We start from the raw sequence: 25,594 nt of genomic DNA, 5'->3' as shown, positions 1-25,594 counted from the left end.
ATCAGCTGATAGATTGCATGAATTAGATGTAGAAGTTTTAAGGCGGTGTTTGTATTTCATCTATTTTGCCTAAAGCTCATGTTTTATTCATCTGTCTGCTTTTCTCTCAGCTTTGGGTGAAAGAGAGGATGCCACTGGCGGACTCCACAGACCATGGAAAAGACCTGCCCACCGTACAGCTGCTAATCAAGAAGAACCAGGTACAGTGAATACAATTACTTTGTTTAAAATGTTGTAATGCAGGGTAATTAAAGGAAGATAAAAATGACTAACATTCATTGGCTTTTCTGAATTATTAAACGCTTTCAATGAACGGCAAATGTGAGGCACAGAAAATGCCAACCCACCCTCTCTGTTTCTGAATCAGACATTGCAGAAGGAGATCCAGGGCCACCAGCCTCGCATCGATGACATCCATAGACGAGGCCAGACTCAGAGCCAGGTAGATGGTGAGAGACAGTCTGTCCTAGAGGAGCGCCTTGTCGAGCTGCGGGACCTCTGGGACCAGCTGATAGCCGAGACAGACAAGCGCCATGCCCGTCTTATAGAGGCCAATCGCGCCCAGCAGTTCTATGCTGATGCAGCGGAGGCGGAAGCCTGGATGGGAGAACAAGAGCTACACATGATGTCAGAGGAAAAAGCTAAGGTAAGATGAGACAGAACAAGACAAAAAAAAGCTCTTGGTGCTGCTTTTTCCCCAATCTTTTGTCTTATATGATAATTTCACATCTGTCTCCCAGGATGAGCAAAGCGCACTAGTGATGGTCAAGAAGCACCAGACCCTGGAACAGGCACTTGAAGACTACGCCCAAACCATTCACCAACTAGCCAACAGCAGCCGCATCATGGTCACCGGTGAACACCCAGAGAGGTAGGAGCGCACAAATAGATCAAAATGTTGAAGTGTAAACTGTGACACAAGCCTTCATATGAAATTTGTAAACCCACAACCACTGATCTGTCTTGCTCTCTTTTTGTCTTAACACAGCGAGAGAATCACCTTACGGCAAGCCCAAGTTGACAAACTGTATGCAGGGTTGAAAGACCTCGCTGAGGAGCGTCGTGGGCGACTTCAGGAGAGACAGCGGCTGACCCAGCTGAAGCGGGAGGTGGATGACCTGGAACAGTGGATTGCTGAGAGGGAGGTGGTTGCTGGCTCCCATGAACTAGGACAGGACTACGAACATGTCACAGTAAGTTTTTGTTTTTTTTCTCCGTCACATACTTTGGAGACACTGAAGCTCAGGGAAATTTAGCTAAAATTAATTATATTTCCCACTTCTGCCCTGATTTTTCTTCCTACAGATGCTGAGAGACAAGTTCCGGGAGTTTGCTCGTGACACCAGCACCATCGGCCAAGAACGTGTCGATGGTGTAAATGGGCTGGCCGATGACCTGATTGAGTCGGGTCACCCTGAGAACGCTAGTGTGGCTGAGTGGAAAGATGGGTTAAACGAGGCTTGGGCCGATCTGCTGGAGCTGATCGACACACGCACACAAATGCTGGCAGCCTCCTATGAGTTGCACCGCTTCCATCAGGATGCCATGGAGGTGCTCGGACGTGTTAAGGAGAAGAGGGAAGGGCTGCCCTCTGACCTTGGCCGTGATCTGAACACTGTTCAGCATCTACACAGACAGCACAACACTTTTGAAAATGACATCCAGGCCCTCAGTGGACAGGTCAGCTATCTGTTGATAAAGAGATCTCATGTGAGATTCCAGACGAGCCATGTGAACAGAAAACTGAATGCTCCCTCTTCCTCTTTGATCTCATAGGTTAACCAGGTGCAAGATGATGCAGCACGGCTGCAGAAGGCGTATGCCGGGGAGAAGGCAGATGACATTAACAGGAGTGAACATGCTGTGACTTCTGCCTGGGAGGGCCTGCTTGAGGCAGGTCAGGCCCGCAGGCTCCTCCTGCTGGACACTGTGGAGAAGTTCCGCTTCTTCAACATGGTGCGAGACCTAATGCTCTGGATGGACGGTGTCAATCTGCAGATAGACGCACACGACAGCCCCAGGTGACTGTCATTTTATGCTTTCCTTTCCAGTTACAGTAATGAACGTTGTTGTAATCAGTGCGACAAGTTTATTTATATCTAACCACACTCTCCTCTCTTTTGTCCCAGGGATGTGTCTTCTGCAGGGCTGGTCATTGGCAATCATCAGGACATCAAGTCAGAGATTGAGACCAGGGCAGACAGCTTTACTGCCTGTATTGAGATGGGAAAGTCTCTCATCAACAATAATCATTATGCAGCTGATGAGGTACTGCAGTGGGTCACTTTCACTGTTATCTGCAGTCATATTATTGCATATTTAAAAGAAACATTTATAAGTGAAAAGTGAAAACACTGTGTGGAACATTGTGGGTTATCGATTAAGTCAATCTTTTTATATGTCCTCTCATTACTGGATGTTCTTTGATTCACAGATCCGGGAGAAACTGGCTCAACTCCAGGAAAAGAGAGAGAAGATCAACCAAAAGTGGCAAGACAAGATGGACCATCTACAAATTGGTACGCATGCTTGGCACGTTTTAGAGTCTGCATAGGGGCACATTCAATCTTATAGTGCCGTGGGAAATGAAATGTGGAGGATACTCTGTTGCTAAAGGGTAAAGGTAACAGATAAAATACAAACAGGTATGTCCAGTATGAAGGTTATCATGGCATCCAGAATTTGTTCCTCTTTCAAGACTTGTGAGGTAGACGGCAAAATGCAGAAATCCTAAAAAGTACACACTACACTGTGTTTTATAAGCCACGTGTGCTTAAAACTGTTTGATTGGTGGTGATTGCATAATGGCAAAAGTTGAGACATGGCTAACTTTGTATGTTTTTATGTCTTATTTTGTGGTCTGAAAGGGCACAAATGTGTACCTGACTCACTGCTAATAGTTCTTGATGCTGTTTATACTGTATTTCCTAATGTCTCATTATTTGTTCACTCTATTTCTTTTTCATTTTTCTCTCTATCTTCTGCTCCCCTTATTTCTGCTTCACAGTGCTGGAGGTGTTGCAGTTCGGACGCGATGCCTGTGTGGCAGAGTCTTGGTTGGCAGGGCAAGAACCTCTGGTGCGAACAGCCGAGCTGGGCTCAAATGTGGATGAGGTAGAGAGCCTGATTAAGCGTCATGAGGCCTTTGAGAAACTCGCTACAGCCTGGGAAGATCGCTTTGTGCTGCTGGAGAAACTTACTACGGTAAATAGAAAGATGACTTGCATCACAAAGCAACATTTTCAGTGTATTAGAGAATGGTTTGAGTTAGTTCTGAGTGGCCTGGTACCACCACTCATCTATGAATGTAGGTATTGAGTTTCCCTCACTCATGAGGTGTTAAGTTTAGCTATAACCACTGACTTTACATTTTTCAGCTTGAGGAGCATGAGATGCAGAAGAGGCGAGAGGAAGAAGAGAGAGCAAGGCGACCCCCTACACCACCCCCAGCAGAAGTGGCACAATCTGAAGTAGAAAGTCAAGTACATGATTCTGCCGCCAGGTAAACCAAAGACGACTTCTGGTAGAGCAGAGCCGTGTTGACGTATAGTATAATTAGACATTGTTTTTATTTGATTTTTTTTTAACATGCTTTCCCTCGCTCTCCAATTCAGAACCAGTCTGGACCAGACCACACTCAATCAGTCTGTGTCAGTAAATGGAGTTCACAGTGACAATGACACATCGCAGGTGAGAGTTGTTTTAGATCATAATCCTTTGAACATTGCAGGGTTTCTGCTCCGTTGTGCAACTAAACAGTTTTCCAGTGTAATTTTTTACCTTAGGGCTCTGGCATGTAATGTCCTGTAGTGTCATTTCCATGTTTCATGCCTCATCTCCTACATTATGACATGGATTTGTAAGAATTATATTCACTCCTTCAATCAATCTGTGTTAAAAAGTTTAATAGAGAAAGTGATATTTGCATTAATGTTAAGAGGAGATGTCAACATCTTATAATAATACATTACTGACATAAACATGGCAACATTTTGTTTCAAACAATGAATACTATTACAATATACAAGTTGTAAAAGGGGTCCAAACCTTTGAGTATAATATACTACATTTATCACTGTATTTGACTGTGTGTCCTTGTCTTTGTCTGTTCTTCTCTGATCAACACTGTTCTTTTGACACACATTCCCTTGTTATATTGTCACATTGCTTCTATCTAATTGAAGGAAACATCTTTGTATTTACCAGAAAATAGCCATTTAAGCAAAATACATAGAACAAATATATGGAGCAATATTTTAAGATCGGGATAAGCAACAAAGTTTTGATTAAAGGTATTGTTGATGATACTTCCACACTACAAATGAGTGTTTTAGTGTGGAAGCACTTTGTATGAAAAGAATCAGTGCCACGAGGGATTTTGATACTTTGATACGTGTTACACCATGCCAGTGATAATCCTCACTGGTAGATAAAAAAATAAGCACCGTGTGGAAAGCTGAAGTAAACGTTGACTCAGTCAAAGAATGGGAGCCATTTCTGTATTAATGGAACTTCATCAATTTGATGGTTGATTAACACCGTTGTAGACAGCTTGTATGAGAAGCCAATCATAATGGTGATGCGTCTGAACAAAGTCCTAGAGTTTCTAACTTTCAAGTTTCTGCCACAGTCGAGACTTCTTAACAATTTCTTATTGCGTTTTTATCAGCAGTCCTTATCGTTATCGTTGTCAGTGGGAAAGAAATCAGAGCCTAAACGTGTGTGTAAGCCAAAGCACCCGGAGCGTGTGAGTACCAAGCCGTGGTCAGCCTTGTAGCTTCCCCTCGCCCCCCCGTCACAGCCTCCACTCTGCTCCTGGTCAACTGCAGTGCCTCTTTTCTTCTGTTGAGAAGCCACCGCTCTCTGTCACAGATGCAAACCATTGCTTTATTTATTCATGTTTCATTAACAAGTCCCATGGCTGTTTTAAAGGCATGATGCAGATTCATGAACAGATTGTTCTCATGGATCAGTCTGTTGTTGTATATGTGCTCATTTTGACCAGGACAGAAGTTACTGTAATTGTGAAGCTCTGAGTTGTAAATGTGCTAATGTGGTGGTAACTGTAGCTGTTCAAAGCTGATTTATATGTTCCTTGTTTTAGTCTTTCCCCATATGTGTACACTTCCTGTGATGATAGTGAATGTCACTTAGCAGCTCTTTGTAGAAAGAAGGCACAAGAATGTCTCCTTAGCTGATAATATTTATTGTCACAATTCAGCACTTTAAAAGGCATCCTATAGATTTCATATTTAAGATTCATAAAGCTAGAATACTTAATCTAAGAAATGTGGATGGTTTAAGGCTTTAGAGAGTTGGACTGTAATTGTGCGTTCACGTTTTTGTCTGTTTGTGTTTTTCAATTAAGTTGTTATTTATTGATTTATAGAGACTTGACTGAAGAAGCAAAGATTATCTTAAGAATAGTAATATTTACATAACAATTTGGTATCTGCCTCTGTTTTAATCGAAAAGTATATCAGGTTGCTTTAGTACATTTTGATTATTTTTTAACATTTGAACTATCCATGTTCAGTCTAGCATGCATTCATGCGTGGTTATTTTAATCGTATGTCTTACCCACATATCAGTGTACTGTGTGTTTATGTGGACCCACGCTACGCTGTTATCTCAGGTAATCATACAGTGCGGACAAAAAACAAGCGTCATCATGACTTCTCACGTATGGCTGTGAATGGCTGCCTTGCTGCTCACTGCTTCCATCCAGTCCTACGTTTTCTTTTTCTACCTCCTCACGACCATTCATGTTCTGGTTTAAACCACAGGGCTCTGAGTCTGAGTCTGTGAACGGACCAGGTAGGGACAGCGGGCTGGCCTCCTCTCGCCTTGAGCCTTCGGCCACGTTACCGAGCAGGGGTGGAGCAGAGTCTGATCCGGATACCATGGAGGGGATGCTCTGTCGAAAGCAGGAGATGGAGTCCCTCAGCAAAAAGGCAGCTAGCAGGTGAGGGTTTCTATCGGTCAAGTGCATTTAAATAGTCATCAGGGAGCCAAGACAATGAAGACTTGATTTCAGTTAGAAAAGATTGAAAAACTTCATTTCTGTAAAACTAAGTTGGTTGTGTCTGATAGATATGCTATAGAACTCTAAAACTTCAAGCTCATGTCTCTACCTCATTTTATTTTATTTGGTTTTATCTGTTATATCTTTAAAGTTGTGTTTTGCAGTCACAACCTTTCTATGAAAGTCAAAGGAATATTGTACCAAATGTCCTGATCTTTTTACTTTGTTCCTGTAGGTCCTGGCAGAACGTGTACTGTGTCCTCAGAAAAGGAAGTCTTGGTTTCTATAAAGACGGCAAGAGCGCTAGCAATGGCATTCCATACCACGGAGAGGTACCCATCAGCCTCGGAGAGGCTGTGTGTGAGGTAGCAAACGACTATAAGAAGAGGAAATTTGTATTCAAGCTCAGGTGAGAATAGAGGCAATTAAAAACCTCAGAGTATATTTTTCATCCTGTTAAATTTTATAAATATATTGAGATGCAATGAAATACCAAGATGGTGAAATAGTGAGATGTAGACTTAATAGCTTATATTTCACTTCACTAATGTTTTACATCATCAACACTGTGTCTGCAGGCTAGGGGATGGAAAAGAGTACCTGTTTCAGGCAAAGGACGAGGTAAGCTGTATAAAACGGAATGAGTCTACTAAAAAGAGTAGTTAAATACCAATTGTCTGTGTGTGCTGTGACTATGCTTGATAATAGTAAAGTATAATAAATGTTTTCTTTGTTTAAAGGCTGAGATGAGCTCCTGGATCCGTTCCATCCTCAGCTCCATTCCAACAGGATCAGCGGACTCGCCCGTAGGTCCTCGTGCCCTCAGCCGTGCCATGACGATGCCTCCCATCTCCCCCGGCTCAGGTGAACCCGGAGGAGGTGTTACCATGCGCAACAAAGACGGAAAAGACAAGGATCGTGAGAAGAGGTTCAGCTTCTTTGGCAAGAAAAAATAGAGTTATCGCTGGAAACTACATTTGTCAGAATTTCAACAAACTGAAGCGAAGTACAGACAGGTCAAACAAACACACTGCTCTCAGTGCAGACCCTAAGGAATTTGTCGACGGCTACTATTTGTAGCTTACAGAGAACTTTGTTTCTTTTCTTTCTCTTTAATGCTCTCCCTCGCCAGTTTTTATCTGTCATTTACTTTTTGGTTCACCAAAATCATATTTCACATTTAGCTGCACCCGACAATGAAAGCCCTCATCCAAATTCAGGTAATTTCAGCCAACCAGCTTATTGGTCAAAGTCAGTAACAGCTGTGGTTGGCATAAACAGGGATTCAGGACCAGTTCAGTTTCAATCCACCAAAACGGCCCTCCTTCAAAATGAATATTTTCTCTTCAGTGAGTCTTAACTGGGTCGTGGTGGAAGCTATTCATCAATGGCCGATGTTCTGCAAGGAACACAAAGGCCTACGTAAGTAAGAGTCTTGACTAGCTGAGCCGTTTTTATGCCGTGTCACTAATAAAACAATGGATGGTGGCTTTCCACTGGGTTGCACTCTGGTTTTATTTCCCTGCTTTAAAAGCGCTCTCTCTTTGGGAGGATCACATCAGTCTCTTTTTCTGTTCTTGGTATTGATGTTATTAACCTGACCGATTATTATTATTATTGCTATTATTATTATTTATCTTTTGCTATTGCTGGTTTGAGAAAACAAGCTAATTAATTTGCCAGTAGATAATCTTGATTCATGTTGTGGAGAGAAACAAAATTTGGTTAAATTAGTGGAGAATGTTGGGCTTGCCCTTGTATGTACTATTTTTTGTTTTGTTTTTTAGGAATGACAGTTGATGAGGTGTTTTGAGAAAAAATAAAGCTCATTAAATTTTAGAAGTGTGCAGTAAGTGATCACAAGTTTCATTGGGAAAATAATATATATATATATATTTAATAAGTGGTTTTATTTTTTATTTTGTCTCTAATTTTGCCTGTATTTGCAAATTTATTTTGAGTGGTCTATTATGCTTGATTTTCATTTTTATTTTTTCTGTACAAAGCAGAGATGATTAGTTTTCTAGTGTGTGTGTGTGTGTGTGTGCGTGCGTGTGTGCGTGTGTGTGAGTTGTGGTGCTGTGGACTTTGCACGTTTATGTAATTCCTGATCAAACGTGGCCAGATGAATGCTGCTTTTTCGGTACGCAAGCGCAGACAAAAACCAGACTCAAACACAAATAATAATATTACAGGAATGATTTCATAAAATTAGCTTTTCTTTGCTTCTGGTTTTTATTATATGTGAGCTTACATTACCAATGAAATTCCACAAGACGGTTTAATTATTTTTGTTTTAGTCTTCTAATACCTATATCTGTTCTCTCTGGTGTGACGGCATGGGGGGCTGTTTTATTGATAATAAGCTGAAGCACATTCTCTGTGGCAGACCGCAGGGATGCAAGCAGGTCAGAGGGACAGCTGGACAGGTCTCATTAAGTGAATTGAGGGCAGCAGGAAGTGATATTGGCTTAGCAGTGAAGAATGCGGTTGATGTGCTACAGGACACACAGGTGTATTGAGCCTTACTTGAACCCACTACTGATACACTGAACCCCTTTTTACAAACCCACCCTCCATTCGAATAGTCTTAAAGGAAGCTTTCGTAGTACGAAGATTAAAAAGGAATGTTAAAAAAATGTGCCCTGTGGCAATGATCTAATGTATGTCAGTGGAATGGGTATGCAGGTACAACATGAATTACAGTAACCATCTAAAGCTCAGAGAGGGAAGAGTCCTAAATTGTCTCCTGGACGAGCTTTGTGCTCTTGCATATGTGGCATGACTTCTTGTAGGTTTTTACTTGTATGTGTGTCACCATTGCCATCTATCCTCTTCAGTGTTGATGTGCTCTGAAAACAGGAGATCACTTCATATTCAGGGTTGGAGAGCAACTAATTCTGTGTAATTGGCATTTACAGTAATCTGAAACAAGATCACGGCAATCCAATATAGTTAATGTAAAAATGTGATAGGTGTTTATTAGGTTCCTCAAATGTGGTACATGTTTGAAACGATAAAGGCATTTACAGTATTTTGTGAAACTGTAGGCAGTAGTGACATTTTATTTAAATTGGTTGTTAACTGTTAGAATAGTTTTAATTTGCCTTTTTAACTGCCAAAATGCCACAGGAAGTTACAGAACAGCAATTCTGAGTTTTATGAATTATTTCAAGTAGGTTGCAAGTAATCAATTATTTTGTCATTTATTTCACCTTGAAAGTAACTCTTTAAAGCTGGTAATTGCCTGGCTGTGTGTACCACGCCTTGGAGGAATGTCACACCAAACTGTTGTGACAACACAAACGGCTGGAAATAAACTGGCTGCAGTTTAAACAGGTTGGCCTTATTTTATCTATTCTACCCAAATGAATGTGGAACCAGTGATCTATTGCTCAAATACCCTGGAAGCCAGAGATAAGAAATATCTGAACATCCACTTTGAGGTTATTGAACAGTTGACAGCACCTGGTCCAAGCTTTCTCAAACTGACTGCCTTGTCTCCGTCAGTGGGGTTTTGTATCTCTGGTGTGTGACCCAGCTCCCAGTTTATGTAGCTTTAAACAAAGCTACGATCTGGGAACCAAGTCAATCAGGTCATTGCATACATAAGTGAGCCAATGCAGTTAGCGTACATTGTGCACAATTTTTCGAATGGAGGAGTCATTCTTCCCCAGTGGACGAGCTGTTTATAGTGATCATTGCTACCCTTTTCTCTGCTCTGGACATCATACGCAGCAATCCGTTGATGTTGGGGTCCTCATGTTTAAAGGTCACACAGTGTATTTTCTTATCGGCTCATTTGAATGTGAATGATTCAAATTAGTTTGGCCAAATTGGTCATGAGAAGCAAAAATATTTCACATTACTTGACATACTGTACACAAACTTTCTCATTCACACGCACTCACACGTTAATGCTGTACTGTATAATTAATGCAGGATGACCCTGGCAATCCAGTTTTGTGGATATGTCCCTCAGCTGGCTGTGATTTGATGTTGAATATGGCATCATTTAAAAAAATAAAAAAATAGCATTGTGCTACTGGTGAGCTTTGACCAGAACGTGGGAAGAAATGTATTATTGATGTCAAAGAGGGGAGTTTTTGGTAAGGAGAGTACTTGTTACAATGGAGTACTTAATCAAGAAAAAACAACAACTTTTACTTGTTAAGTATTATATATGGGTGGAAACAGACTGGTGACAATTTGAGCTTCCTTTTTTAGAAGAAGGCAGGATACTTGCTGTCTAGTGGGAGCTTGTATTTCTTCATCCAGTGGTCTGTGTTGCAGCATTTGATAAGCCTGTCCTCCTACCTTTATTTCTCATTACTTTTGACGAATGTCTGTTCCTTCCTCTGCAATTCAGAGTTGTTAATACCACTACTATTATTAATTGCTATTGTAATCATTATTGCTACTGTTGTTACTATTACTACTACTGTTACTAATGCAACTTATTGCAAAAATTATAACTGCTGTCCATTTTCAGGTACGTGTCTGTAATACCAGACCCTTCCACACGATGTCAGTGTGCTGTGCAGCATTTTCATTACGAATCGAAAAATAATGTTTGTTGACTTGTGTATCTACATCTAATATTAGGAATAATAAAACATGGTTTAATCAAAATCATGATATTGTTTTTTTTTTATGATAATAAGGTTATCCCCTGCTCCAGCTTTTATTCTATTTGGCATACGAGAGAGAGAAAGGGCAACCGAATGGGCAACATTAAGATGAACAACATTTGTTTTGAGATCAAACCTAAAATAACAAAGGTTTTAACTTTCAATTATATTAAAATTAAACAATGAAAAGCAACACCAAAGACATCATGTACCATCACAACAATGTACCGTTCTGCATGCTATTTTAAGATTTGGTAACTAGAGGATGAATGAATATCTTTACTCTATAGAGAGCATTTCTTGTGAAAACAATACAGCAGTTTGATGTACACACTACAGAAAGAGGAGAAGTTAAAGGAAACTATCGTGAGAATCCTTTAGATTGGGATCATTTAAAAAAAAAATTAAAAGTATTATCATTCTGCTCTGTATTCACATTTCACTATAGAACATGTGAAATATCGTTATTGTATGGGTGAAGAGGAGGTGGATAGATGCTGCAGTGCAGTCATTAAGAATGATTACTAATGCGACTGCAGCAAGTGAGGTCAAGGATGATGGAATAATGACTAACATACATTATGTTTATGATGAATCAGTGGATAAAACAGCAGACCAAACCTTCGTTTCGAGAGTTAAGAGTAACCTGAGCCTTAGTTTCATCACAGTGGTTATCTCTGTACTGGAGGTTGAAAATGGGAGAGGATGAGGATGGTGGTCAAAGACCTCAGAAGAAAAAAAAGATAACATAATCCAAAAGTTTTTATTGAGAAAGGCTGTACGGGTGTCTGAGGAAACAAATCTTGGAGCAGTTAAACTAAGCTGTTTAAATGGTTTCTTGAGACTTCAATTTAAAAGCCATGATGAGACTAGAAAAGTCAACAAATAAAACGTATTTAGGTGTGAATAACAAAGAATTATAATTGTGAAGCCACAACAAGTAAGTTCAAATTCACAGGGGAACTTTTCAAATAAACCATATCTAGGTGTTTGGTGACATTAAAAAAACAACATGGACTAATATTCAATGATGAATAGTAGCCTTTACCTGTCATTTGCAAATGTTATTTGGTAACAGTTCAGGTGTTAAGCATTAACAATTGCTCTATTGTACTTTCATCAAGAACATAATTGTTACGTCCCCTTTTTCGTCTAGGGGAAAAGGTGGTGACGATAACACAACAACCAAAGATCACGTGTCAAGAATAGAAGAAAAATAGGATTTATTCAAAAACTCAGGTGCAAACAAAGGTTCTCAAACAAATGTGGGAGAGGATGGGACAAAAATGGTCGTGCCAAACTAATAGAAATGAATATAACAAAAGGAGGCCTGGCTAACTCTCTCTGAAAAACAAAACACAACAAAAACAGCTTTACTGGCTTTTCTAATAAGTCTCTTCTACCAAAACAAAATACAGGGGTGGCATCGGCCAATAAATCTAGTGTGTCTACAGGGTACCCCAAAACTCACCTAGTCCTCAACCTCTCACCACAAACCTTAACAAACAGTTTGCTGCACATCTCACTCAGGAAGAGAACAAAAAAGGAAACCGCCCCGAACTTCTCAGGCTTCCTCCTTTTTATTTAGGGCCTGTTCTGCTGATTGGCCAGCTGGAAGATTGTGGAAGCCAGAGCAGCATGACTGGGCTGCACAAGTGGAAACCAATCACCAAAAATACAGAGAGAGAGAGAGAGAGAGAGAGAGAGAGAGAGAGAGAGAGAGAGAGAGAGAGAGAGAGAGAGCGCACGCACGCACGCACGCGCACACACACCGCCAAAATATGACAAAAATATGACAAAATATCCTGCAAGACCACAATGCCTCAGTAAGGGGCGCTATGTGTCCCTTTCCTGCGCTGTCTGCCTACGAGTCCTGACGGAGGGCACACGCAGCCCTGGGCCACTCTCCCGTCTACTAAAGCAAGATGGCAGCTGTTGTTGAGAATGTTGTCAAACTGTAAGTGTTGGACTTTTTCTACACACCTTACACCCGACCAGCGGACACGTCCCGCGGTCACACCGGGGCTGTTGTACGTGTATACAGTCAATGGCCGTGTCGCTAGCTAGCTTACCAGCTTCCCCACTGACTTAACGTGACTAAGGTTAGCCAGCGTCGGACCGTCGTGTGTTCACATCCTGGTGTGGAAGTGGAAGTTAGCAAACACGCAGGTGACGTTTCTAAAACGCCAACCACGAGTCAGTGTGCTGGACCTTGCGTCCATCCGACCGTAGCCGCGTACACGGAGACACGGAGGTGACTCGTGTCCCGCTGGACGAACGGCTGCCGCGGTGCGAACGTTCGTAACGCGCAGCAGCTAGGCGGCTCTCGCGCTAACGAGCCGTGTTCAACGTCGTCAACGAGGATCTGGCGGTTGGCCGTCTAGTTCAGAATGAATGAAAGACTGGCCTTGGAGATCACTCCTTTCATCCGAAGAGTGACACTTACTGAAGCTATCACATTTCAAATAAAGTGTATTTGGAGATTTATTACAGTTTTTAAAGTGACCCGTGCCCAGTTGTAGTAAAAACGTGCTTCCATTTCCGTTGACTTTGCGTAAGTGCCCAGTTGGTTGATTTAAAACGTTTTACGGTAATTACAAGCGGTTGGCTGGGTCCTTAGTTACCATGGTGACCTATGAAAGGGCGAAGCTTACCTGACGCCTTGCTAAAGTTTCTTATGAACTTTACTTTTTGAACTTCTCTAGTTGTTATTTATATGGCTGTGTGGCAACTCATTCATCGAAATTTGTCTTAGAAATGAAAGAAAATAACGAAATGAGAAATACTCACACACATGGCAATTTTTTTGTTCCTTATATAAGTTAGAGAAACAGTCACTGTTTGGAACTGTTTACCATGTAAAAAGCCTCATCTCTCTGGTTTTATTCTTGACCAAATAGCAGATAAGCAACACAGAACGATTTACAACATTAATTATTACATCTTTAAGATAGACTAAATAAAATAATGAGATCTGTAATTAAAGTTTTGCATAAGCCCGTTTGTCTCACTTGGAAGAGGTGTAGCCCTTAGCTTTCCTACAAGGGAATAAGCTCAAAGCACTGTTTGAGTATATTTATGTTGAAAACACGGCACAATTGTGACTGACTACCACGCTCTTTGTTGTTGATGTACCAACAAAAGAGCACCTGCTGTTGCACTCACTGACGATTTAGTCTGAAGTACAAAAGACATTGTCTTGTGAGTGAACAGTTCTTCTAAGGTGGCAGCACGACAGAGTAAGAAAACAGGCTTTAAACTAAACTGACAGGGAGGTTTAAAAGTTTTCAAGTAAGAATGCATTGTTTTTTAAATCCCCACACCGGCTGATTTTTGTGTTTTTAACTTTAAATTGACCGAATAACAAACATCTGGCTCTGGTTTGTGGTGTCAGGTTGGGAGAGCAGTACTACAGAGACGCCATGGAGCAATGCCATAACTATAACGCCCGGCTCTGTGCTGAGAGGAGCGTCCGAATGCCGTTCCTCGACTCTCAGACCGGAGTGGCTCAGAGCAACTGCTACATTTGGATGGAGAAGAGACACAGGGGACCAGGTGAGACACACGACATGTAGTGGGCCTCAAATGTTCTGGACACCCCTCTACAAGATTTTCATTTTAGTTTACTCAGTTGGATTTGATGAGCAGTTTTACAAGACCAGCGGCCAGGGTGAAGGATCTGTTCAAGACCATTCTCAGGCTAGAACGTGTTTTTCAGAGATTCACTGAATGGATTAATGGGGAGTCGTGGGTCACTTTAATCAAGCTTCCAGCTAAATGTGGCCTCTTGGCTTTATGCGAAAATGCTAATTACGCTAACAAGCTTTGTCAGTTTCTCAAAAAAGCTGACAAGTTCTGTTTTAAAATCAGTCCAGTGTCATGTAGACGGTGTTGCTCTGATCCCTCAGGCATGGCACCAGGGCAGCTCTACACCTACCCATCCAGGAGGTGGAGGAAGAAACGTCGATCTCATCCTCAAGAGGACCCCAGGCTCATCTTCCCTCCTGTCAAGTCAGGTATCACATCATTCAGCTCAGCTCAGCTCAGCTCAGCTCATTCTCTATTTTATTCCGTCAACCTTCAAGAAAAACAATAAAACGCTATGCTTTCCTGACATTTTAAGAAAAGCTGAAACAGAAACAATGTGCTGTTACAGATAAAGGAATGAGTTTCTGTTTGTGTTTTTTCCATAGAGATCGATGTAGGACTGAAGAAGGACGCTCTGTTATCAGCGGATGGCAGCAGCCTGGAGGCCCTGCTGAAGGGGGAGTCCATAGAAAAACGGGCGACAACAGAGCTCCGAGGGTCCGAGGAGGATTCAAATCCGAGTGACTACACAGGAGGCCTGAACCCTGCTGCTCGGATTAGAAAGGTTCTTGTTTTCAAGCAAAAGATACATATGTGGAGTCAAGAAAATTATTTAACTTTTTCATTCTCTCATTGCCTCAACACAGAGAATCCTCGAGCCCGATGACTTCCTGGACGACCTGGATGATGAAGACTATGAGGAAGACACGCCTAAAAAAAGAGGCAAGGGAAAGGGCAAGGTAAATGAAAAACATGCGTGCTTGAACACGCTTTCTCAAAAGTTCATCCTAGCTCTGTGTGTGTGTGTCCCGGCCTCTCTGTGGACTCTAATAGAACCCGTGTCCTCAGGGTCGAGGAGTCGGCGGTAACAAGAAGAAGCTGGATACGGCGGCGCTGGAGGACCGAGACAAGCCGTACGCCTGTGACAGTGAGTCCTGATGGGGGAGAGCAGAGCACGTGAACTCGGGTCACTGCAGATGTTAATAGCTGTAATGTTTGTAATCTAATCAAGCAAGACTTAGCCCGAGACCTCATTCTTTAACCTTTTATGTTCATTCTCTCCTCCTTTCTGTTTCATGTTTTCCTTCATATTCTTTCTGCCATTTGTTAGCGAAATGTGATATTTATGAAGCTAGTCCAGGCTTAGCAATATTTCTTTGTTTTTCATTATGAAATCATTCATTTCTTGAACTTGCATTGCAAATCTTTCCACTGCCGGGGGGTGTTTCTTCTACTTCCTTGTCAGGCTATGTAGATGTACTGCTTGATGTTTTTGTTTTCTCCTTTTTTTTCTAAAGCATTTCACTTTCAGCTGCAGTTCTCAGTAGGGAAACGCTGACTGACTGACTGATCCTCTGTCAGTCCATGAGCTTATTCTTCTGAGTCTCTGTCTGTGCTCTCTCCTCTCTCCTTCTCTTCTCTCTTTCAGACACTATCAAACAAAAGCATATTTCAAAACCTTCTGAAAGAGGTATACTTCTCTCATTCCTTTTTGCCCCTGTCTGCCTTGTCTTTTGTCTTCACTGCCTGTTTTTTTATTTTCTGTCCATGTTACCAAGTAGATTTTCTTTGTGTAGTAAATGTTTTTTTTCTACACAATTTACTTCAATGTGATTAACTAGCTTTAGAAAAGGTCAAGACCTTGTTATTAAACACCCCAATTAAACTGTAGTCTATAATCTGTCAAAGATATAAGCTCTCTCAGTTTACAAAAGATTAGCCGTTGCCCATGAAAGTATTTTTTTCCCTCAATCTGGCCCTGAATGTCCCACAGATTAAGATAAACTAGAAGCCGGATCCTGCTGCTGTTTTTTCTCTCTCTCTGGGCTTTGTCTTTTGTCTCCCTGTTTGATGTGTGCAATTTGACTGCATTAGGTTTTCCTTGCTTTCTTTCCTTTTTTATTCCTCTTCAACACCTCTGCACCCTGCACAGTCTCATTCCATGATCCCTGTTTTGGAGTATATTGCTACTTTTGTTTCGAGTTTAATGGCTCTTTTACTTTTGGGGAATGTTTTCCAAATCTTTCTGCCGCTCCACACAATCATTTTGCATGTGACTAGCTGTGTCTTTAGCGATTTTGCTTAGATGCTCTGGAGAAAAAGACTAATCAGTCCTTTAGATAACGATTTAAGAAATTATAGCCTTTTAGGGAAATGAAAATGAGAGAAAGTATAGAAGTGAAAGAAGAAGTAGTTTGTCTTTGGCTTTGTCTTATGACAGACCTTACACACCCCCTGTGACGATGGCTGCACACAATGGCAACTTTGTCCTTCATAAAGTCAGTGAAGCCTCCTTACCCAATCCCATAACTTTCTTAACCCACTGATGAATAGAATATAAATTCAGATCATAAACAATCATATTCAGAGCAATGTGACGCTTATGATTATAGGATATTTATTTATTTATGTCAACCGACAGAGGACATAACCACTCAAATGTAATTTTGAAAGAGATGTATGCATGAAGTGAAATGTGATTAAGCGATTATTAGTTTATTTCAATTCAACTTTGTCAGTAGTCAAACACTGCAGAAGTAGTCCTCGGCAGGCTGAAGAAGTTAAAACTGTTGTTGTAAAGATCAGCAGATGCGTGGTGCTCACAGTGGCTGAGATGTTATCTTAATGCTAGGCCTGAATACACGGCTACCGCTGAGCTCAAGCAAAGAGGATGTGATGATTTCATTGCTAATACAACATGTCACTGTGGTCACCCAGGTACAAAACAAAAATCAGAATATCACAGAAACATGTTGGGTCTTTAACTGATTTTCACTGATCATCACTACATCACATCAAAGCTAATGAAGTGTATCAAATTATATGAACATATGTGTTAAAAGAGTACTCCACTAATTCATTTATTCCATTTCTATAACATTTTCGGGCTCACAATGGACAGAAAGGATCATAATTCAACAGAATCAGCTATATTGTCTATTGACCACACTTTCTTTTTCCTTGTCAAATGCTACATTACCCATAGTGAAAGTCTGCCTACAGTTCAGTCAGAGTGTGTTATGCTAATAGCAGCTAATATAGCCTCAGAGATGATGGGTAGGCTTCAAAGATCTGATAAGCACTTATTTTCTTGTTTAAACTTGTAGACTTCAGCTCCAACCATCACTGACTCAGGTGACATCAATTTATCAAGTCTGATCAATTCAGATAAGTCTGAATTGATCAGACTTCACTTATCTAGTGTTGCTCCGATACTGATACAATTAACGGACATGCCTCGGATAAGCTTTAAATTCTGGATCCGTCTTTTTACGTTGCACATGTGCAGTACCAGTCAGGCAGGTGCTAGTGGAGAGATTCGGCTATCATCAATTTGGTAATATTTTAAACTGGAAAATCCCACCAGTAAAACAGTTTTGTTTGCAGCATTTGTTAACTCTTAAGTTGTTCTTGCACCACTGTTTTCTACAGTACTATTATTTCACTAAATTGTGGCTGAACCTTAATTTAACAAAAGCATTGTTATCTATTACTAGATTTATTTAAATTATTTTTCGGTTATGACTGTCAAACTAGATAAGAGAATAAATGTATATGGCATTCATCTTCTGTATGTACTTGCTAATGTTTTACCAAGAGTTAACCTGAGTCAGGCAAAACTACAATGATAGCAATCATATCACATCGATACAGGGTTAGTAGTTTACAGCCATTGGGGAGAAAAAAAAAATATGCAGTAGTACTCCCCAAGAGCTGAGGGGACTTAAATGTGTAAAATTGGTGCAGTTCCCCATAAAGGCAGAGAATATATGTTTTATAGATTTAATTTATCTAAACATATGAAGTCAGATTATGTTTGCCTTTTATGGTCTGTGTAGATAAATCCTTTTAGATTTTTACTGTTATGGACGTCCTGGTCGCTGCTGCCAATAGACCATGCTCATGTACAGTTACCGTCGGATTCACTAAATCCTCTGAAAATGACCCCCAAAGTCATTGTATCATCTCTGACTTTACATTACATGGACTTTACTCATGTGTTCTTTGTTTTCATACACATTGTGTTTTCTGATTTTGGTGGCAGTCTGTGGGAAGCGCTACAAGAACCGTCCCGGTCTGAGCTATCACTACGCCCACTCCCACCTGGCAGAAGAGGAGGGTGAGGAGAAGGAAGAGCTGGAGATCAACGAGCCTGCATTGCCACTGCCGGATGAGCCTAAAAGTAAAAGTAAAATTATTCCCTTTCCTCAGAGATTTCGCCATTGGATTGCTTAGTTTAATTTAGAGCTTAACTTTTTAGAAACTGAACCCTGATGTTCTCTGGGTGATTTCATCTTGTTTCTCAGCTACCAAGAAAGGCCCAGATGGTCTCGCATTGCCTAGTAATTATTGTGATTTCTGCCTGGGAGACTCCAAAACCAATCACAAGACTGGCAAGTCAGAGGAGCTGGTGTCCTGCTCCGACTGCGGACGCTCAGGTACGTTGGAGACAACTGGCTGCTGCAATTGGGTAGCAACAGGAAATCTTTGCAGCAAAGTGATTTGTATAATACACATTTATTTTTTTACACGCAGGCCACCCATCCTGCCTGCAATTCACTCCTGTAATGATGGCGGCTGTGAAGACGTACCGCTGGCAGTGCATAGAGTGCAAGTGCTGCAACATATGTGGCACCTCAGAGAATGACGTGAGTTTACCTTCATTCAGATATTTAATGTATTGTAGAAAGCTGAAGTCTGTTGCGTAATGTTTTCTTGTTGTCCTGTATCTTCCAGGATCAGCTTCTGTTTTGTGACGACTGTGATAGAGGCTATCACATGTACTGTCTCAACCCACCAATGGCTGAACCTCCAGAGGGTAAGTTCACTACCTGTGTAAAAAAACTAAGTTCTTCATCCCTAGTTGCTTTGGAAAATGTATTGGGTTCTTGTAGGAAGGGCTGGGTAGCAAATGAAAAAATGTTGATACTGGTGGCATTATGATACCCAAGTTTCAATAACAATACCAAGTCGCTACTTTTTTGTAACCCTAACTTTGTAAATAAAAACATATTTCTCTATAGAAATTATATTTTCATTTAGCAAATGATGTAAGTAGTTCTCAATTGTTTAATGTTTAAACACAAACTAATATAGAATAGTATAGAAGTGTCAAACATTTTTTATCTGAAGCAGGTAATACATAATCAAAGAATAGATAAACAAGTCTTTTTTTACACTCGTGGACATAAAGCTTTAAACGTCTCTGACATTAATAGATTTTTCTCTGTTATTTTGACACTCAGGGAGCTGGAGCTGTCATTTATGTCTGGACCTTTTGAAAGATAAGGCATCCATATACCAGAACCAGAACGCCCCACCATCGTGATGGCTGCCTCCCCTGTGCTCACACTCAACCGTCCCGCAGCAGAATGGTTTACCCTTCAATATCGAAAATGAGCTCCCCCGACGAGCTGAGCTCGGAGGGAGGGTGTTAAGAAAAGATAATAAATTGTGAAAAAGGATGTTTCCCTCACCAAACTGCCCTCACTTAGCTGCAGATATGACTGTTACACAGTTCCAAGCTCAGATACAGCCCCATTGATTCTTTTATTTTCGACATGGCCAATTTGAGCAGGACTGAATTTCATAACATAAATAGACAAAATCTGACCCCCCATTCAGGTTTTCTACACATACACATACACAACGTTTGCTAAAACCTACTCTTTCCTGCAGTGTGCTGATTTTATGACTAGAGCAGAAATAGATCTTGTTGGAATCAAGTAGCATGCCAGTGCTTGCTAATCGTAAAAATAGATTTTATAATATTTATATATTTCTATGGTATATAATAGTGTTAAGTATGTACAAATCTGAAAGAAAGAATGGAATGTAATGTTTTTTTATTATTGCCCATTTCATCATTTTGGAAATATCCACAGCCAAGTGGCACTGCTGATATTTGGGGATTCTCTCGTTAAAATCAAAGGGAACTGCTGAGACTGTAAAGGATTTTGCTTCTTATCCACTGCCGCACAGAAACTACAATTCAGGAACTATGAATAGAAACCCCGACGTGCTCGTCAAAGTGGCTCCAGAGGCTGAGGGGCTCGAGGAATGGCAGGTTAGACATTAGTCTGGTTGTGTGCTTGTGGCTCATTAAGCAGTACAGAGCTCGAAAGGATGCATGACATAACAATGTGCATGTTTTATTTAGGCTTTGGGGCCTTTTTGACAGAAATTGTTAGCTTTTTACACTGGTCTTCTATTTATTAGACTGGAAAACTGTCTTCAATCTGCACACCTGGCCCTTGTTAGACCGATGATGATGGTTATTCAAATCAAAAAACTAATCCTACTTGCATTATCAGCCAGTTAAAGGGATAAAAAGCCTCTGTCGCTGTGTTTTAGCAGTTTGCTCATCAGCACTATATCCAATATCTGTTGATGTTGTGACACCATTAGCATATTTTAATGTAATTGAGGACTAACCAACCTCATAGATGGTCACTTGGTGACAATACAAAAGCAATATGAGATCTCCTGTAGGAGGCTGGGATGACAGGGATTCATGGCGCCGCGTCTGTTTAAGCTCTGTTGGCAGATTTTATAGATACTGTACATTTTCTTTCTCAGAAAATGCTATAACAGAGAGGGGACTATGGCAACAAATATGGATGACATAATGTATAAAAGAGATTATAATGTGCATATGTATAGTGCTATGAAGAACTGTTCTTTTTGTCACTGCTTTCATAGTTTTATTATGTAATGGTTTTCTTCTGTGGCAATGCTAAAAGAAAAGGTCTGGTTACTTTACCTCAAACAGTATTTTAAAGGGTTGAAACATGCTGTTGATAGATGGGACAAAGGCAGAGGGATACATAGTAATGACAGCTGCGGTGTCTGCTTCAATAACTGCATAATCTACAGGTAAATATGTGCATGCTCAGTAATCGTCTGCACTCTCATATGCTACATATTTGTCTCAGCGTTAGGCTGGCAAGGTGTTGGGAAGTGGCATAATATAAATTAACCAAGCTATCATGTCTTTTCAATAGCCAACTAACAATTACTACACAAGTATAACTTGGTTTATTCTCTCATCACGTTTAAAACTTGGTTATGTAGAGACAGTGGCTACTAGAATATTTTGCTGGTTTTTGTATTCATGGATGATGTTTGCGTACTTGATCTGTGGGACATTTGGGATAAAGTGGAATTTGCTCTCTAGTTAATCCTGTGATCCAGGTGTCAACCGTGCTGCCCTCTTCCAAAGCTCTAAACAAGAAGCAAAGCCCGTAATGTGATTAGGAGACAAATTCTGGAGCTGCACCTTTCACACTGAATGGTTAAGTCAAGATGGACCCAGTGTCTTCTGTCTATGCTGCATTTAGAGGCCATGAACAAGAAGGAAGTCCACCTGTTGTTGTTGTTGTCGTTGTTATTGTAGTACATTTAATATCTCAGATTATGGTTTTCTGGTCTCGAGCTTTGGGGGAGAATTGTTCATCAAGACATACAATGTTTAAACCAAGGTCACAGGTTTACATAGTAGGTGAATATTCTTTGGATTGTGATGGAATGTTTTATTGTGCGAAATTGGTCTTCAGGAAATAAAATACTAGGCGCTATAACCTGCTGATGTTCTTTATTTTCCCTCAATGAGCATTTGAGAAAGTAATGAATGATTAGGATGGTAAAAATATTGACAAATCTCATTAGCACATTGAGATTTCAACTATTTTGCTAATGATCGATGCAGTACAATTTGTTTTTAATCAGTGCACAAAAATGACTCATGGAGTTCCCAAGGCTTGATTCACAGGCCTCTGTTCAACACATAAAGTGCTTTTAAAAAAAAAAAAAAAAAAAAAAATGCAGTTAAGGGTCTGATTTCTTATGTTAATGGGATAATTAATTTCTTTCTTTTTATTAAATGTAAAAATAAAAACGATTTTAAAATAAAATCGCTAATTGTGATGTGTTTTGACTTTTTGTTGGGGGGGGGTCTGGACTAACATGTGTATGCCGCAACATGACTGTTTAATTAAAAATGTTATTTTGACACACCTTTTGCATTTTTAACAAATAACACCCCTCCTGTGATTTTAAAATATTGAGACTTTGATTCATCTCGCAGCCCTCGTCTGCAAACTTTCTGAATGCACTGTGTAGGCTCCCAACTCATGTAGACAACATATTTATAACAATACCACCTTCTGACTATGGTCCCATAACATTTCCTGGTAAGTTCATTGACGATGTCTTCTATTCAACAAAAGTAATTGCTTTTGGAGTCAGAGATGAAAATCAAAAGTCTGTGCTCAGATCAGTCATAATGTTAAGGACCACATTTATCAGGAATTAAAGGACTTTTGTCTCAGCAGGATTAAGAAAAAATATCTCCATGTGTTTAAGCAGTAGGCTTGAATACTGTATCGCTGTCTGTTGAGCAGACAGCTGTAGCTCATTCCAAAAGGTCACTATAGTAAGTGTTAAAATAGTATTTTTGGTTTGTAAAGCACTGAATGGTTTATGGCCCAACTTGTTCTATAGCAGACTATACCGTGACATTTTATTACGACATACCACAGACATGACATTTATTATGACTTATCTTATTATAATTATTATGGCATATGTTATTGAATTTCTCCTGACTTTGTATGACATAGTGTACAATTAAAATGTTTTAGGTATTGTTTTATGAAATTTTAGGGCATACTATGATACAGCTTTAAAAATGTTTATTGTTTTTCATTTTTGCAGATAAGTACATTGCAAATGCGATACCTGTATCTGTATCTTTTAATAACAAAAGAGAAAAAAGGACAAAAATGAATAACTAGATGATACTAAAATGAATAGATAATCTAATACTGTGACTTTAAATGACATGCTAACAATGACTTGTTGTCATACACTATACTATGACTAAGACATACAATGCTTTGACAATTTTTATAGCATTTCTACGGTGGCTATACTATGACTTTTTATGCCATATTTATTATATATTATATAATGAATCTCATGACTATTCTTTGCATACTATCACTTCTATTATGACCTGCTATAACAAACTATACTTTGACACTCCAAAGAAATGCTACACTATGACTTTTTCATGACCTGTTGACATTTTATTCCATGAATTTTTCGACATACTATACTATGACTTTTTTTTCAAAATTCTATACTTCAGCTTTTTTTTTAAATTTTTGTCAACATACAATACTATGACTTATTAATGACATTTTTAGACATAGTATAGTATGCCTTTTTTTATTGCTTTTTTCGACATATTATACTATGACTTTATTAATTTTTTTCGACTTACGATATTTACTTTTTAATGGCATTTTTAGACATACTATAATATGACTTCTTTATGACTTTTTCAACATACTATACTATGACTACTATGACTACTTTTTTCGATATTTTATACTATGACCTTTTTCGATATACTATACTATGACTTTTTTCAACTATGACTGACTTTTTAAAAAAATACTATACTATGACTTTTATTCGACTTTTTACGGTATGCTATACTATGACTTTATTCAACAAAGTATTCTATTACTTTTTTTTTACTATTTTTATGCCTTTTTATTGCTATTTTCGACATACTATACTATGACTTTTTTTCGACATATACTATGAATTTATTTATTTTTTCGACATGCTATACTATGACTTTTTGTTGACTTTTTCGACATACTATAATATGACTGTTTTCGACATACTATACTATGACTTTTTTTCAACATTTGAAGCTTAGTGGAAGTTCAGTCAGGAAGACTATCTTTACACTGTGACTACTCTATCAGCTGATTGTTGGTTTCACTTAAAGTTATCCAACCAGAGTCTACCACGGTTACCTAAAAATGTTCTCCTCTCTGCTGCTGTCAGTTGTCATTTCAGCACGATCAGATCAGATCACTACATCACCACCTCCACCACCAGTGTTTGGACTCCCCGGAGGATTGTGCCTGACCTCAGCATCCCTGCCCCTCTGTTCAACGATTTCACTATGGAGTCCAATCGCCAAAGACTTTGCATTATTCATTTCTTAAGTATAATAAATTATTGTTACATTTTATTGAAGTCTCTTCTGATTGAAATTATACTATGACTTTTTAATGACTTTTACAACATACTATACTATGACATTTTTTCACTTTTTTGACATACGATACTATGACTTTTTTCGATATATTATACAATGACTTTTTTCGACTATTTTCAACATACTAAACTATGACTATTTTCGACATACTATACTATGACTTTTTTCAACAATTTTCAACATACTATACTGTAGTATGACTTTTTTCAACATACTATAGTATGACTTTTTTCAACATACTATACTATGACTTTTATTCGCTTTTTTCGACATACTATACTAAGACTTTTTTCGACATATTAAACTATGACTATTTTCGACATACTATACTATGACTTTTTTTTTTTACTTTCTCAACATATATATGATTTTTTTCCGACATACTATACTATGACTTTTTTCCCTTTTTCAACATAGTATTATGTATTTTTTTGACACATACTATACTATGACTTTTTCAAAATACTATACTGACTTTTTTCACTTTTTTTGACATACAATTCCATGACATTTTCACTTCTTTTGACATAGTACACCATTTTTTTATGGCATAATATTATTATTTAATGACATTCTATACTTTGACATTTTCATGGCATAATATGCCTTTTTTAACATTATTTACGATGCATTTTTATGACATACTATACAATGACTTTTTGAAGACATTTTGTAAGAAGTGTATTACATCTTAACTATTGAAAGTGAAAGAATAGAGACAATTGATTAAAATGTAATGCATGTATTTCATGTCTCGTTCAGGGGCCACACTAAATGTTTCTGAGAGCCAGCCATTGGCCCGTGCTGTACTTTGAGAAACCATGCCTTGCATTGGGTGAGTCATTCAATTATTTCTATTATACTTGATTCCCACCCCGTCTATCAGAATTATGTAGTATTGATACAGTGGTCCAAGGAGTTATCACAAACTATATCTGTATAGCTTTGCTATCTTACATTTACTATACATTGACTGCAAGTTACAGTGTGTTGCAGATGTAACCGGTTAGGACTCATAAGTGGCTCAGAGGTCTTGAATTGTATAGAAAG

General features: G+C 39.3%; 2 protein-coding genes across 5 annotated transcripts in view; both read left to right on the top strand.

Annotated features, from left to right (window-relative positions):
* LOC129114073 (spectrin beta chain, non-erythrocytic 1) overlaps window positions 1-10,648 on the top strand; it is a 38,594-nt gene extending 27,946 nt beyond the window's left edge. For 2 of the 3 annotated variants that reach the window (XM_054626585.1, XM_054626586.1), the window contains exons 24-38: window positions 111-200; window positions 368-646; window positions 741-871; window positions 989-1,193; window positions 1,306-1,680; window positions 1,777-2,021; window positions 2,130-2,268; window positions 2,435-2,519; window positions 3,008-3,204; window positions 3,378-3,502; window positions 3,615-3,690; window positions 5,787-5,965; window positions 6,261-6,434; window positions 6,604-6,646; window positions 6,766-10,648. In XM_054626585.1, the coding sequence (XP_054482560.1) occupies window positions 111-200; window positions 368-646; window positions 741-871; window positions 989-1,193; window positions 1,306-1,680; window positions 1,777-2,021; window positions 2,130-2,268; window positions 2,435-2,519; window positions 3,008-3,204; window positions 3,378-3,502; window positions 3,615-3,690; window positions 5,787-5,965; window positions 6,261-6,434; window positions 6,604-6,646; window positions 6,766-6,981 (2,559 nt within the window). In that variant the 3' untranslated portion in view covers window positions 6,982-10,648. Of the gene's footprint in view, window positions 1-110; window positions 201-367; window positions 647-740; window positions 872-988; window positions 1,194-1,305; window positions 1,681-1,776; window positions 2,022-2,129; window positions 2,269-2,434; window positions 2,520-3,007; window positions 3,205-3,377; window positions 3,503-3,614; window positions 3,691-4,669; window positions 4,748-5,786; window positions 5,966-6,260; window positions 6,435-6,603; window positions 6,647-6,765 lie in introns of all 3 variants that reach the window. The other variant, XM_054626587.1, reaches the window with a different exon arrangement.
* Window positions 10,649-12,472: 1,824 nt separating this feature from the next.
* Window positions 12,473-22,355, top strand: LOC129113173 (zinc finger protein ubi-d4-like). 2 transcript variants are annotated; one of them, XM_054625364.1, is made up of 11 exons: window positions 12,473-12,613; window positions 14,051-14,211; window positions 14,565-14,672; window positions 14,850-15,028; window positions 15,111-15,203; window positions 15,313-15,391; window positions 18,509-18,646; window positions 18,771-18,902; window positions 19,000-19,112; window positions 19,201-19,282; window positions 19,710-22,355. In XM_054625364.1, exons 1-11 carry the CDS (start codon window positions 12,582-12,584, stop codon window positions 19,790-19,792), a joined length of 1,200 nt encoding a protein of 399 aa, XP_054481339.1. In that variant the 5' UTR covers window positions 12,473-12,581; the 3' UTR covers window positions 19,793-22,355. The 2 variants fall into 2 exon arrangements, with proteins under 2 accessions (XP_054481339.1, XP_054481338.1); XM_054625363.1 differs by having other exon boundaries at window positions 18,509-18,652.
* Window positions 22,356-25,594: the final 3,239 nt, after the last annotated feature.

This window comes from Anoplopoma fimbria, chromosome 24, assembly GCF_027596085.1.
Source record: "Anoplopoma fimbria isolate UVic2021 breed Golden Eagle Sablefish chromosome 24, Afim_UVic_2022, whole genome shotgun sequence".
NCBI classification, from domain to species: Eukaryota; Metazoa; Chordata; class Actinopteri; order Perciformes; family Anoplopomatidae; genus Anoplopoma; species Anoplopoma fimbria.
This window is presented reverse-complemented; position numbering and strand designations above follow the sequence as displayed.